The sequence below is a fragment of the Cervus elaphus genome, chromosome 5, assembly GCF_910594005.1.
Source record: "Cervus elaphus chromosome 5, mCerEla1.1, whole genome shotgun sequence".
NCBI classification, from domain to species: domain Eukaryota; kingdom Metazoa; phylum Chordata; class Mammalia; order Artiodactyla; family Cervidae; genus Cervus; species Cervus elaphus.
Window position 1 is genome coordinate 118,775,912 of NC_057819.1, and position 14,250 is coordinate 118,790,161.

Consider the following 14,250-nt stretch of genomic DNA (forward strand, 5'->3'; position numbering starts at 1 on the left):
GAAATCCTATGTTGCATTTAGTCATCATGTCTTCTTCATCTTCTTCAATCTAACAAATTTTTAATCTTTGTTTTTCATGACTTTGACAATTTTGGAAAGTACTGGTCATATATTTTATAGAAAATCCCTCATTTTGAAGTTGATGTTTTCTCAAAATTAGACCAGGGAATATAAATTTTCAAAAATAATACCACAAAGATGGAGTGTTATTCTTGTAGCATCATATTAAGGTGCATGATATCAAAATGACTTATCACTGCACACTACATCTTCTTTATCCATTCATCTGTTGATGGAAACAGAGATTTCTTTCATATCTTGGCTATTGTAAATAATGCTGCTATGAGCATTGAGGTACATACAGTTTTTCTAAGTAGTGTCTTCTGCAGGTATATACTTAGGAGTGGAATTGCTGAATCATGTAATAGTATTGTTAGAAATATCCATACTACTCAAAGCGATCTACAAATTTAATGTAATCCCTATCAAAGTACCCATGACAGTTTTCACAGAACTAGAGCAAAAAATCCTAAAGTTCATATGGAACCACAAAAGACCCCAAATACCAAAAGCAATCTTGAGGAAAAAGAACAAAGCTGGAACTATCACACTCCCTGACTTCACACTATACCATAAAGCTAGAGTGATCAAAACACTATGGTGTATTGGCATGAAAACAGACACATAGATCTATGGAACAGAATAGAGAGCCAGAAATAAATCCATACACACATAATTAATTAATCTACCACAAATCAGGCAAAAATATACAATGGGGGAAAGATAGTCTCTTCAATAAGTGGTGTTAGGAAAACTGGACAGATACATGTAAAAAAATTAAGTTAGGACATTTTCTCGCACCATAAAATAAACTCAAAATGAATTATGACCTACATGTAAGACTGAAAACCATAAAACTCCTGGAAGAACACATCATAAGTAGTACATTCTTTGATATGTCTTAATAATATTTTTTTTGAATCAGTCTCCTCAGGCAAGGAAAACAAAAGCAAAAATAAACAAATGGAACCTAATCAAAGTTAGGCACTTTTGCACAGCAAAAGGAAAACATCAACAAAACAAAAAGTCATTCTACTGAATGGGAGAAGATATTTGCAAATAATATCCAAGAGGTTAATATCCAAATTTGTATAAAGAACTCATACAACTCAAAAAAAAAAAACAAAAAACCTCGATTAAAAACGGGCAGAAGACCTGAATAGACATTTTTCCAAAGAAGACATGCAGATGGTCAAAAACACATGTAAAGTTGCTCAACATTGCTAAGCATCAGGGAAATGCAAATCAAAACCACAAAGAGATATCGCTTCACACCTATCAGAATGGCTGTCATCAAAAACACAGCAAACAATAAATAGAATCTCCCTGGCAATCAGTGGGTAAGACTCCATGCTTCCACTACAAGGGGCATGAGTTTTGATTCCTGATCAGGGAACTAAGATCTGCATGCCGCGTGGCATGACCAAAAAAAAAAAAAAGTTAAAATAAGTACTGATGAGAATGTGGAGAAAAGGAAGACCTAGAACACCGTTGTTGGGAATGTAAATTGTTGCAGCCACTATGGAAAATAACATGAAAGCAGAAGTCTCCCAGTCGTATCTGACTCTTTGCTACCCCATGAAATTCTCCTGTTCCCTTCTTCAGGGGATCTTCCCAACCCAGGGATCAAACCCAGGTCTCTTGAATTGCAGGTGGATTCTTTACCAGCTGAGCCCACTAGGAAAGCCCAAGAATACTTGAGTGGGTAGCCCATCCCTTCTTCAGGGGATCTTCCCAACCCAGGAATCTAACTGGGGTCTTCTGCATTGCTGGTGGATTCTTTACCAGCTGAGCTACTAGGGAAAACATGGAAAATAATATGAAGATTCCTCAAAATAGTAAAAATAGAACTACCATATGATCCAATAGGGTTTTATTATAAGAACTTGTAAAATGATTTTCAAGAACAAGTGGAAGAATAAATGCCCAACTATATCCAAGAAGTCAGGAGAAAGAAGACTAAAAAGGAGATTTGCCTTATCGGATATTAGCAGTTATTATAAAACTACCATAACCAAAACTAAATTTCACTGGCAAGTAACAGATAAATATGTAGACTTTAAAGTGAAAGGGAAGCCTCTCAGTCATGTCCAACTCTTAGCGACCTCATGGACTGCAGCTTACCAGGCTCCTCCCATGGAATTTTCCAGGCAAGAGTACTGGAGTGGGTTGCCATTGCCTTCTCCAATGTAGACTTTAAATAGACTACTAAACAGTTTTAAAATAAATCTAGCATAATGGATAACTTGATGCTTATTAAAGAATGATTTTTTAAATAGTACTTGCCATCTAAAAAAAATAGGAATCCCCTTATCTTACAATATAAGCAGAAAAAAAAAACACTTTGTGTGATTTGACACTCTCAATGTAAAATGTAAAGATATTAGGAAAAATTAGGAGAATATTTTAAAATATTGGTTTGAGGGAGACTTTTTTAATCAAGACAGGTTACCCAGAAGCAGAAAAAGAAAAAAATAGATGTATTTGGTAACGAAGCAGAGAAGTAAAGGAACAAGTAAATTTTAGAGTTATTAAAAAACCTATAAAATTTTTAAATTAAAATATTCCCCCAAAATATGAAAAGGGGATTAAGGAACAAAGTAGTATTGTAAAAGAAATAGTTATATTTTGTAATAACTGATAGACATTCTATAACATTGATTATTCAAGAAATACAGGAACAAGAATATCATTTAGAATTATGAAGCAAAAAACCAGAACTGAAAAAAAATAGCAAAACGTTGTTACTATTGAGGGGTAGAACCCAAGGGTAAGAGATTGGGTAAGGATGAAATGTAGATGTTCTGTGTATTTTGTATCTATACATTGATTTTTATCTATTTCTTATTCCAATTTTATTGAGATATAGTTGACATATAGCATTTTGTAAGTTTAAATATAATGATTTTGAGAAAGGCTGTTCGCAGCTACAAGAACCAATGGCGCTTCAGGCGCCGGGATCAAACGGCTGCGGGCTCTGAGGCGGGGAGCTGGCCTCTCCTATGGATCCGATCCGAGGCTTTTGCGAGAAACTGTGGTCTCTGGCAGTCACCCTGGACAGCAGGATGGCCCGGCTGCAGCGAGCACTGGACGGAGAGAATAGCGACTTTGAAGATTGTCCAATGAGAGTTTACATGACCTTAACTCAGAAGTACGAATTCTAAAGAATGATGTCAATATTCTTCTTGATAAAGCAAACTTGGCAAGTCAAGAAAACACTGGTTTTATAAAAGCAACAAAAATATTGATGAAAAAGAATTCAATGGATATCATGAAAATAAAAGAGTTTTTCCAGAAGTATGAATATACTCCACGTGCCAAGAAAAATTCAGTGGATGAGCAAGAAGTCACTGACTCTAAACCAGAGTCCAGTGAATGTGAACGTCCTGAGAAGCCTGACGTGAAAGATGATTTGTTGGATTCTGCTGCTGCAAGCACTTCTGTTTCTGAGAAGTCACCGCATAGTCCACAACTTTCTGATTTTGGACTTGAGCGGTACATCGTATCCCAAATTCTACCAAACCCTCCCCAAGCAGTAAACAACTAGAAGGAAGAGCCAAAAATTTTAACTCCATTTTCCAAATACTCACTAGTAAAAACTCCAAAATGTGCACTAAAGATGGATGATTTTGAGTGTGTAACTCCTAAATTAGAACACTTTGGTATCTCTGAATATACTATGTGTTTAAATGATGATTACACAATTGGACTTAAAAATGTGAAAACTAACAGTGAGACCATAGAAACAGAACCAGTGCCCAGTGATAATGTCTTTGCCACTCCTGGCCTCATAACCCAGCCGTTGGGAAAAAATGATGCTGAGCACACATTCTCCCTTGGCACCTACATTCTGCACTCCTGGTTTGAAAGTCCCTTCTACAAAGAGCAGCACAGCTATGGTATCCACAAACAGTTCATCGAATGACTTAGAAACGAAAGAAAGTACATCATTAGTTTCAAGTTCAGATGAGTGCTTTGAGAATTTTGCAGATCCCTCTTCTCCTACAATTTCTTCTTACCAGAATCTGCTTAAAACACCTACACCTCCAGAAGTTACTATGATTCCAGAAGATATTCGCCAGATTTTATCAAAATACAAACCTAGCATCTCCAGTAGCAGAGCGGTGCCACCCAGCAAGCGTTCCTTCCTCATCGTGGAGGACAGAATGTGCAAGATGCCAGCAACAAAGAAAACTGGTGAAGAAATGATAGTGGATCCGTCCTTCCATTATGGAAACTGAACAGAATGAGACGAATGCAAATCTGGTCTCACTTTGTTTTCAACATCCCTACGTCATCCCCCTTTTGAAAAACCAATTCATGTTAAAGATGAGTATGGACACTAATAGCATAAAGTGCTTTTTATTAAGTTTGATTTAATCTAACCTTTGCAGTTCAGCTGCTCAGTTTTGAAAGATCATTACTATTTCACTGATTTCAAGTTTACCCTGCCTCATGGAACTGTGTAGTTTAAGTAATATTAGGAAGCAGGATAAATATTTTTTTGAAATTTAAACATTACTGTTTGCTACTCAAATGAGGCCACCTTCAGTCTTCTCGGGGCTGGACAGTTGTTGATAGAGCTGGGCTTCTTCCTTGGGGTTAGCTCTGCCCACTGTCTCCTCATGACTGTCCCAAGTCTTCTACACCTTTTATTTTAACAATGTTCTTTCGGACACTGTGGTTTACAAAAGATAGCCTAAACTGATGTATGAAAAAAGGAATTTATAGGCCTAGGTAGCTATACTGAAGTGGGTGTCTCTAACATTTGGACTTAAGACACTCACCTGCTGTCATGTCAGGATTGGTGTTTTCCTCTAAATTGTCAGTTTCATCCTCTCAAATCAGCTCTTCCCAGCACATGATTGCAACCTCCCCAGACCCCCATCTAGCTCGGCGCCCAGCAGAGCCGGAGCCTCACCCTCTGGAAGCTGCTTGGCATCCTTCTGAGTGGGTGCTCCTCTCTGGACTGTCAGCTGCACCTGTGGACCTGTCTCTGAGAGCACCAGGCTGCCCTGTCCATGGAGCTCAAGAGCATTATGATAGAAGTCAAGCTGATTCAGCAAAGATTATCCTCTTTTATGGTTGTGCCTTGAAAGTCAAATGGGAAGACACGTCACGTTGTGTCTCTTCATTTCGTCAGAAAATTGTCACTGAAGAACAACTTATTCTTTGTTCTAGGAACTACTGAGTAGTTATAACTTAAATTTTGCTAAATAAAATGCTGAATTCAAAAAAATTAATAAATAGAATGATTTTATGTACATGTGTATTGCAAAATGATTACCGCAACAAGCTTAGTTAACATATATCACCTATAACAACTCTTAAAATCTACTTAGGAACTTTTTAAGTATATAACACAGTATTGTTAACTGTAGTCATCATGCTGTACATTATACCCCCAGAAATTATTTATCTTTTAACTGAAAGTTTATACCTTTTGACCACTTTCATCCATTTCCCCAACCCCTACTGTTGGTAACCACCAATCTGTTCTCTGTTTCTATGAACTATTTTTTTAGATTCCACATATAAGCGAGATCGTAAGTGTTTAGCCTTTTCTGCCTGACTTATTTTACTTAGCATAATGCTCTCAAAGTCCATCTATGTCGTTGCAAATAGCAATTTTTTTCTTTTTATGGCTAAATAATAACCCATTATGTATACGTGTGTGTGTGTATTTTTCTTTACCCATTCATTTCTTGATGGATGCTTAGATTGTTTTCCGTATCTTTGCTATTATAAATTATGCTATAGTGAACATGGGAATACAGAAGTCTCTTCAATATGATTTTTTTTTCATTCAAATATATATCCACAAGTGCAATTGCTGGATAATATGATATCATAGTTTTATTTTTCATTATTTGAGAAACATCCATATTCTTTTCTGTAGTGGCTGCACCAATTTACACTTTCACTAACAATGTACAAGTGTTCTTTTTTTCCACATCTTCATCAGTATTTGTTAGCTCTTTTTCATGATGGCCACTCTAACAGGTGTGAAGTGACATCTCATTGTGGTTTTGATATGCATTTCTCTGATGATTAGTGATAGTGAGCACCTTTTCATGTACCTGTTATCCATATGAATATCTCCCTCGGGAAAAAATGTCTGTTCAGGTCCTTTATCCACTTTTAAATATATTATTTGATTTCTTTGCTATCGAGGCTTATTAGTTCCTTATATATTTTGATTATTAACCTCTTATCAGGCATATGGTTTATAAATATTTTCTTCCATTTCATAGGTTGCCTTCTTGCTTTGTTGATTGTTTCTTTTGTGTTGCAGAAGCTTTTTAGTTTGAGATAATTCCACTTACTTATTTTTATGCTGTTTCTCAGGCTTTAAGGGTCTTATCTTTAAAATTATTGCCAATATTGATGAGATTTTTCTCTTTGTTTTCCTTGGGAGTTTTATTTCAGGTCGTACATTTATTTACATCTATATTCCATTTTGAGCTTAATTTTGTGACTGATATGAGGTCTAGTTTCATTCTTTTCCATGTGAATATCCAGTTTTCTCAGCACTGTTTATTAATAGAGGGGCTGTCTTTTATCCATTGAGTATTCTTGGTTCCTTTGTCAAATATTAGTTGTCCATATATATTTACATGGGTTTATGTCTAGGCTCTTGATCCTCTTTGATTTGGTGTAAGCATGTGTTTCTATGCCAGTTTTTTATTATTATAGCTTTGTTATATAGCTGGAAATCAGGACATGTGATGCCTCCAACTTTGTTCTTCTTTCTCAGGATGCTTTAGCTATTGACAATCTTTTGTGGTTCCAAGTGAATTTTAGGATTTTGTTTTCTGCATTTGTAAAATGACATTGGAACTTTGGTAGAGATTGCATTGAATCTCCAGATGACTTTGGGTAGTATGGAAATTTTGACATTATTAATTCTTCTAATCCATGAATGTATGATGTCTCCATTTATTTCTGTCTTTTCTAAATTTATTCCTAAGTATTTTATTGTTTGTGTTGCTGTTATCAGTGGGGTTGTCTTCTTTATTTCTTTGTCCAATAATTCATTGTTAGTGTATAGGAACACTACTGCTTTTCATATGTTGATTTTTGTATCCTGCATCTGTAGTGAATTTGTTTATAAAAATCTAACATTTTTAGCAGAGTCTTCATGATTTTTTATATATATATATATATATAATATATATAATTATTCATAGAGACAACTTTTTCCTTTCTGATTCTGATGCCTTTTATTTTTTTTCCTTGTCTAATTGCTCTGCCTAAGACTTTCAGTACTACATTGAATAAAACTGATGAGAGTGGCCACCCTTGTCTTATTCCTGATCTTAGAGGAAAAACTTTCAATCTTTCACCACTGAATATTATTTAACTATGGGCTTGTCATATATAACCTTTATTATATTAAGTTCCTTCTTTACCCAGTTTATTGACAGTTTCTAATATGAATGGGTGCTGAATTTTGTGAAATACTTTCTCTGCATCTGTTGAAACAATAATGTGATTTTAATTTCTTATTCTGTTAATGTTGTGTTTATTGACTTACATATGTTGAACCAACCTTGCATATGAGGGATGAATGCCACTTGATCATGGTATATAATTCCTTTGGTGCTGAATTTGGTTTGTTGGAATTCTGTTGAAAAATTTTGCATCTGCATTCATTAGGTACGTTAGCCTATAGTTTTCTCTTCTTGTAGTACCCTTATCTAGCTTTTGTATTAAGGCAATGTTAACCTCATAAAATGAGTTTTGGAGTGTTTCCATCTCCATTTTTTATAAGATTTTGAGAAGAATTGGTGTTAATACTTTTTTTAAATGTTTGGTCAAATTTGCCAGGGAAACCACTGGTCTAGGGCTTTTCTTGGGAGGATTTTGATTCCTGACTCAGTATCCTTTCTTGTTTTAGTCTGTTCAGATTTTCTGTTTCTTCATGTTTCTATCTTGGTAAAGTTGTATGTTTCTAGGAATTTATCCATTTCTCTCAAACTGTCCAATTTTTTGGCTGCACTCAGGTGACATTTTAAGCCAGTCTTTAGATTGGACTGTGCAATTTCCTTGGTGTTCTTATTATGCTTCCTGGTCAGATGGGCCCAGAAGCTATATACAGCCCTAGTCAAGACTTTGAATTTGCTTCCCATCCTGGGTCTGGGGCTGTAGGCAGGTCCCATCACTGGTACAACTCATTGACTGGGTGCTCAAATCAGGTAGGACTGCTCATCAATCTTCCTGACCAGTGTCACCAGTTCAGCTCTGCAGGAGGCAGAGCCACTGTTGGGCTTTCTGCTTGGGCACTGCTGCAGGCAGGGCTGTAGGGTGGTCTACAGCCTCCCAGAAGCTCTCAGTAGGCTTTTTGGTTTGGCAGGACTGAGGGATATAAACAGTAGGTGGGGGCCATGAATTTGCCTCCCTGACTGGGTAAGGTTGCAGCAGACTCCAGGGTCAGCATGGCTTATTGACTAGGGACCCAAACATACAGAATTTGCCCTGAGCTCCCTGGTTAGATGGTGCTACTAACTGGGCTCTGAAGATGGGTAGAGACACTGGCTGGGTTCTCTGCTCAAGTGCTGCTATGAGTGGGAACATAGGATGGGGACTCAGCTTCCTGGGTGCTCTAGTTAGGCTTCTTGGTTGGGGAAAGCTGGGGGCTATATTCAACAGTAGTTAGGACTTCTATTAATAATTAGCTTTCCTGCCTGAATAGAGTGGCAGAATAGCTTGGCAGAATTGTACACTGAGTTCCCTATCCAGAGGGTCCAACCAGCCTGGCTCTGCAGATGGGCAAAGCCTCTACTAGGGTATTTTCTTGGGCACCACTGCTAGGAGAAACACAGTCTGCCAAGATCTGAGTTCTGGTTGCTATAAGCCCTGTTACCCTTCTCCAGCTCAATCTGATCTCCAGTGATTAAGTCCCACAGATTCTCCCCACAATACCTGTGAGACAAGACCCATATAGGCCTCTCAGCAAGCAAACCACAATGATGAGGGAGCTAGATTTCCACCTTGGGCTCTCTTCTTCCCGCTGGAGAAACCATAAGCACTGGCAGCCCTCGGCATAGTTCTGTGCCAGCCTAGGAGAGGAGCAACGAGGTCAGAATGCAGCTAATCCTTTCACACTTCTAATGCAGTAATTCTTGATATCTGTGGTCCAGGGAGGTGCTTCAGACTCACCAGTGTATTCTGGGATTTTCACAAAAGTGTCTTGTCTATGTATATTTGCAAGTTGGTCTTGTGAGGGGAACTGAAGCTGGGGTTAACCTATCTTAGTAGCCATATTGATGACATCATTTTAAAAAATAATTTTATTTATTTTATTTTTGGCTGTGCTGGATCTTCATTGTTGCATGGGCTTTTCTCTAGTTGCTGATAGCAGGGGCTACTCTCTAGTTGTGGTATGCATGCTTCTCATTGCAGTGGCTTGTCTTGTTGCAGAGTACAGGCTCTAGGGCACATGGGCTTCAGTAGCTGCAGCATGTGGGCTCAGTAATCGTGGCTCCTGGGCTCTAGAACACAGGCTCAATAGTTAGGGCACATGGGCTTAGTTGTTCTGTGGCATGTGGGATCTTCCTGGGTCACGGATCGAACCTGTGTCTCCTATATTGGCAGGTGGATTCTCTACCACTGAGCCACCAGGGTAACCCTGATGATACCACTTTTATCTCTGTTTAAATATAAATGTAATTTGTAGTAAAGTAATTATAAATTCAAGTTAAAGAAAAAATAAAATGCAAGTTGGTCCATATCATTCCTGAACTTATAACCCCTTGAAGGCTTATATTTTAACTCTCTCAGGCACTGCATGTCCCAGGGAGGCATTCATTTAACAACCTAGTTTGCACTAGTGCTACTGTCTGAATTATGACACAAATAGCTGACAGCAGACCTGAAGTAAGTTTTACCAAACAGCTGACCAACATCAATGGTCCAAAAACACTGGAAAATGTACCTTTTCCCTTGTGCAAACTCCAGTATACATCTTTTTAAAAATATAGAGATCACCAGTCCAGGTTTGATGCGTGAGACAGGGTGCTCAGGGCTGGTGCATTGGGGTGACCCTGAGGGATGGGATGAGGAGGGAGGTGGGAGGGGGGGTTCTGGATGGGGAACACATGTGCGCTGGTGGCTGATTCATGTCGATGTATGGCAAAAACCACTACAATATTGTAAAGTAATACGCCTCCAATTAAAATAAATAAATTTTAAAAATAGAGAAATCAGTGAAACCCTTGAAATCCAGAGATTTAATAGAAGTCTGGGTAAGATTTTGGTATCAATGGAATTTATCTGAAATTTTCCATCAGTAAGTATCCATCCTTTCTATGTTCTTCTGAGCTCTTGACATTGATTACATGTCTCAATTGGCCCTTTTCCTTATAGCTTATGGAAAAATTGATCTGGCTAAGGTGATGGATGGAGTCAAAGCTGTTACAGGTGAGGAAGAAGTCAGTATAAACCTAGCATCCTAGTTTTTATAGTAATTGCATTTTCTTCAGGCCTTAATTAACTGTATGATAATTCTGTCGTTTAGCTTCTGTTTAGTGTTTTTATGTCCAGGAGTATTTTCTTACGTATTTTCCACTATACACTTCATTTCTCTTACTTTGAGACAGCCAAAATCTATAATAAAAAGTGAAATGGATCTTTAGAAAAGACCCTGGTAACTTTCCAAAGGAAAGGTGATAGGTTGTACATATTGATAGAATTGTTCGGATAAGCCATATACAGTTTGCTAATTGACAAAGGGATATAATATCCATTTATTGTCATTGTCCTTTTGCATGTGTTAGTACAGGCCCCCCAAGAAAGCAAAAGCCAAGGCAGAATTAAACATTCATGGGCATTATTAGAGGGAAAGCCTATGTAAGAGAAATAGGGAGGTAACCTAAAAAGCCTAGAGGCTCTCAGACTGTAATGCAAATGTGACACCAAAAGAGAGGAAGGAAGAAAAAGTTGAATGGAAGTACCCTATATTGCCATGAAATCTAAGGAAGGTCTGGCAAAGTCTTCAAGGAATCCTGTGGCCAAAGTCAGCCATTCCCTATCCCCCAGGAATAGGCCTCTCTGAGTGCAGCATTCAATCACTGGTTAAGAGAAACCTGTTGGAGACATGGCCTTAGTACAAAGACAGGGATGAATTCCAAAGCAGCAGCTGGGGCCCTTAGTCAGTTATGTTCTCTGTAGTTGGAAGTCCTAAAGGCACGTTTTCATGGCCACCATTAAGAGTGCCCTCTTGTATCAGCCTTAGAGAACAAATTGTGTTTCTTTGAGTAACGTTATCTCTGTACTTGGTCAGAGCTCAGTGACTGTTACTCCCCCAGCCCATACTCATACTGTACTGGCATCATAAATTAGTTTCATTATTTGCAATCATTTGATTGTACTTATATCCCATGTGTGCCATTATTTTAATATTTTTTATTAAGAAGGAAAAGTTGATATCAATGATGTGAAAACTGTCCTGGAAAACATGGGGATTGAGCTCAAAAATAGATAATACAATGAATTGATAAAAATTCTGTCATTTGAAGGTAAACATTACAAATATCAGTATAATCAAAAAGAGCTTTTAGCTCCTCTCTCTGTGAGACCCTCTAAAATCCTTCTGTTTCCTAAGCTTCAGAAAATAGAAAGTCAATCTCAAAAAAATATTTTAGTGTCCATTTATACCTGAAGTGAATCCCTATACATGCAGTTTTACTTTTAGATTGGGAAGCAACGTCCTAATTATGATGACTCATGGGAAACAAGATCTGTATTTTGATGAATCATCTTATCAAGAGAAAAAAAGTGATTAATCTAGCATTTGTGGATGGAAGAAAAGGGTTAATAGTTTACACGTGAATAAAGGCGGGATTGGGGAGAAGGGATGTGCTCCTTGTAGAGTGCCTGTTGTGCTAAACATCCCCAGTTTTCTCTAAAATTTTTTTATAATAGAAATTTTTACTAAAAATCCTGAAAAGCCAGTTTTCCCTGAGAGTATTCTAGTGATTATGCACTTTTCTCTGTGACTTAAATTCTGCCTTTTCTTACAGATGATAACAAGGTCTTTCAAAACAGATTGCTAGAAGCTGTGAAGTCTCTTAAAGGCAATTGAGAAGCATAATGAGAATGAAGACAAATAGGGGATCCTCATAATTATAGTTTCCAAGATATTAAATTAGTGAGGGCTTCCATCTCTCATATATACTGATTGCAAATTTATGCTCCCATTGAAGATCTAGCTTCAGTTTAGCAGCTGATCTTCTACTTTATATCTAGAAAGGCTTCCACTTTTTGAAGATTTTTCCAAACTTTTCAAGAAAAGAAATATCAAATTTCACGTTTGCATAGAAAAAAATAGCAGAAGAGATGGTTATTCAGGGATTTTAATCAGCCACAATAAAAAACTAAACTAAGAACTGAATCATCAAATCATGGTGTTCAGAAGTAAAGAATGTTTGCCTCCAGAGCCAGAATTCTCTTAGCATTTATTCAATGCTATTTGAAACTTTGTATTATATGGGCTGGTCCCCAAGACAAGTCTCAAGGTAGTAACCCTAATTCTAATTTCATAGTCGATTTTCTTTATAGGCATAAAGTCCTTAGTCTCTTTACCAAAATTGTTGAGTTTTTTTTCCCCCCAACATTTTAACCCTAGTAGACATGAAAGGGGAGGGTGCTCCCCAGGTGGCACTAGTGGTAAAGAATATACCTCCCAATGCAGGAGACGTAAGAAACTTGAGTTCCATCCCTGGGTTGGGAACATCCCCTGAAGGAGGGCACGGCAACCCACTCCAGTATTTTTGCCTGGAGAATCCCATGGACAGAGGAGCATGCAGGCTATAGTCCATGGGGTCACAAAGAGTCAGACACAACTGAAGCAACTGAGCACGCATGCCCACATATACAAAGGGGAGTCTGTGAGTAGGCTTTAAAGAATATATGACCTCCCTGAAATTATATGCCATCTTTGTGAGCACTAACATACAGTGTTCATGAAATTCACAACATGGTATGTGTCTCCAAAAGATTTAAGTTTGGGGAGTTATGTAATTTTCTTCAGGGACTGTCTCTTTCCTTAGGTAAGAAAGTCAGTGTCAACAGCTTGAGTACTATACTGGACAATATGGGAATCAGGCTTACAGATGAGGAGCTTAAGGATCTGACTCAGAATCTCCCTGTTGATGGTAAGCAAGTTTTTGGCTACTATGGCTAGATACTGGGAGAGTTTAGGCATAAGCACTGTTGGCAAAAAATGTCCTAGGAAAAGGAACCTTAGAAATGGTAATCTATCCTGACAGTAATCAAGAAGCTGTAAATGTGGATACAGCATGTAAGCAGCCAGTTACCAAAATCAACATGAAAATATTGCACTCTGTTTGTATTTCTTTATGTTCTCTACCCATATTGTAGTCATTAATAGACAATCTTCCACATTTGGAATATAAAAAGGCAGGCTCTTTAGATAATGGTACTTCTGAATTTCTTTCCATCACTAATATATATGGGTTTGAAATATTACAGAATTATAAGTAAAATTCATATTATTGATATGACTTTTATGTTGAGATTTTCTTTCTAGTCCTCATGAAGGCGACAAAAATTAGGTAAAATAGTAGCATAGAATATATTATTCAGTAAATATACATTTGACACTTAGGATAGTGCCGGGCCCAAAACAAATGAGAACTTATGGTTTCCCATAATATCTTTCACAATATTTTATGAGTCCTTTTTATCTCAGTGTGACTTTGATCTTCTCCTACAGTTGATAAGAAGATTTCTCTAGAAACATTGATGAATAAAGTGAAAAAATTTAAAGGTAAGTTAGAATTGTTGTAAATCTACGATTTTAGTCCTTGGTATTAAATTTTGTTTTTCAGTGGTATTTCTTTCTAATGTTTACTATGAAATACATACATGCTTCTAAGCCTGTGGGCTATCTTGGTGGCTCAGATGATAAAGAATCTGCTTGCAATTCAGAAGACCCAGGTTCAATCCCTGGACTGGAAAGATCTCCTGGAGAAGGGAATGGTTACCTACTCTTGTATTCTTAACTGAAGAATTCCATGGACAGAGGAGCCTGGTGGGTTACAGTCCATGGGGTCACAGAGAGTCAGACATAACTGAGCAACTAACACTTCCACAAGTCTATATTGCAATTTGGAATCTGTTGTTTATGCCAAAAATGTGCTTTACTTCACTAACGTTTAAATAGGC

The 14,250-nt window shown here is 37.4% G+C and overlaps 1 protein-coding gene and 1 pseudogene across 1 annotated transcript in view; both read left to right on the forward strand.

The window, feature by feature from the left end:
• EFCAB13 (EF-hand calcium binding domain 13) overlaps window positions 1-14,250 on the forward strand; it is a 249,822-nt gene that overhangs the window by 202,162 nt on the left and 33,410 nt on the right. Inside the window, exons 47-48 of the mRNA XM_043900794.1 lie at window positions 13,113-13,217; window positions 13,799-13,852. Of these exons, the coding sequence (XP_043756729.1) occupies window positions 13,113-13,217; window positions 13,799-13,852 (159 nt within the window). The remainder of the gene's footprint in view (window positions 1-13,112; window positions 13,218-13,798; window positions 13,853-14,250) is intronic.
• On the forward strand, window positions 3,063-4,261 carry LOC122693472 (annotated as a pseudogene).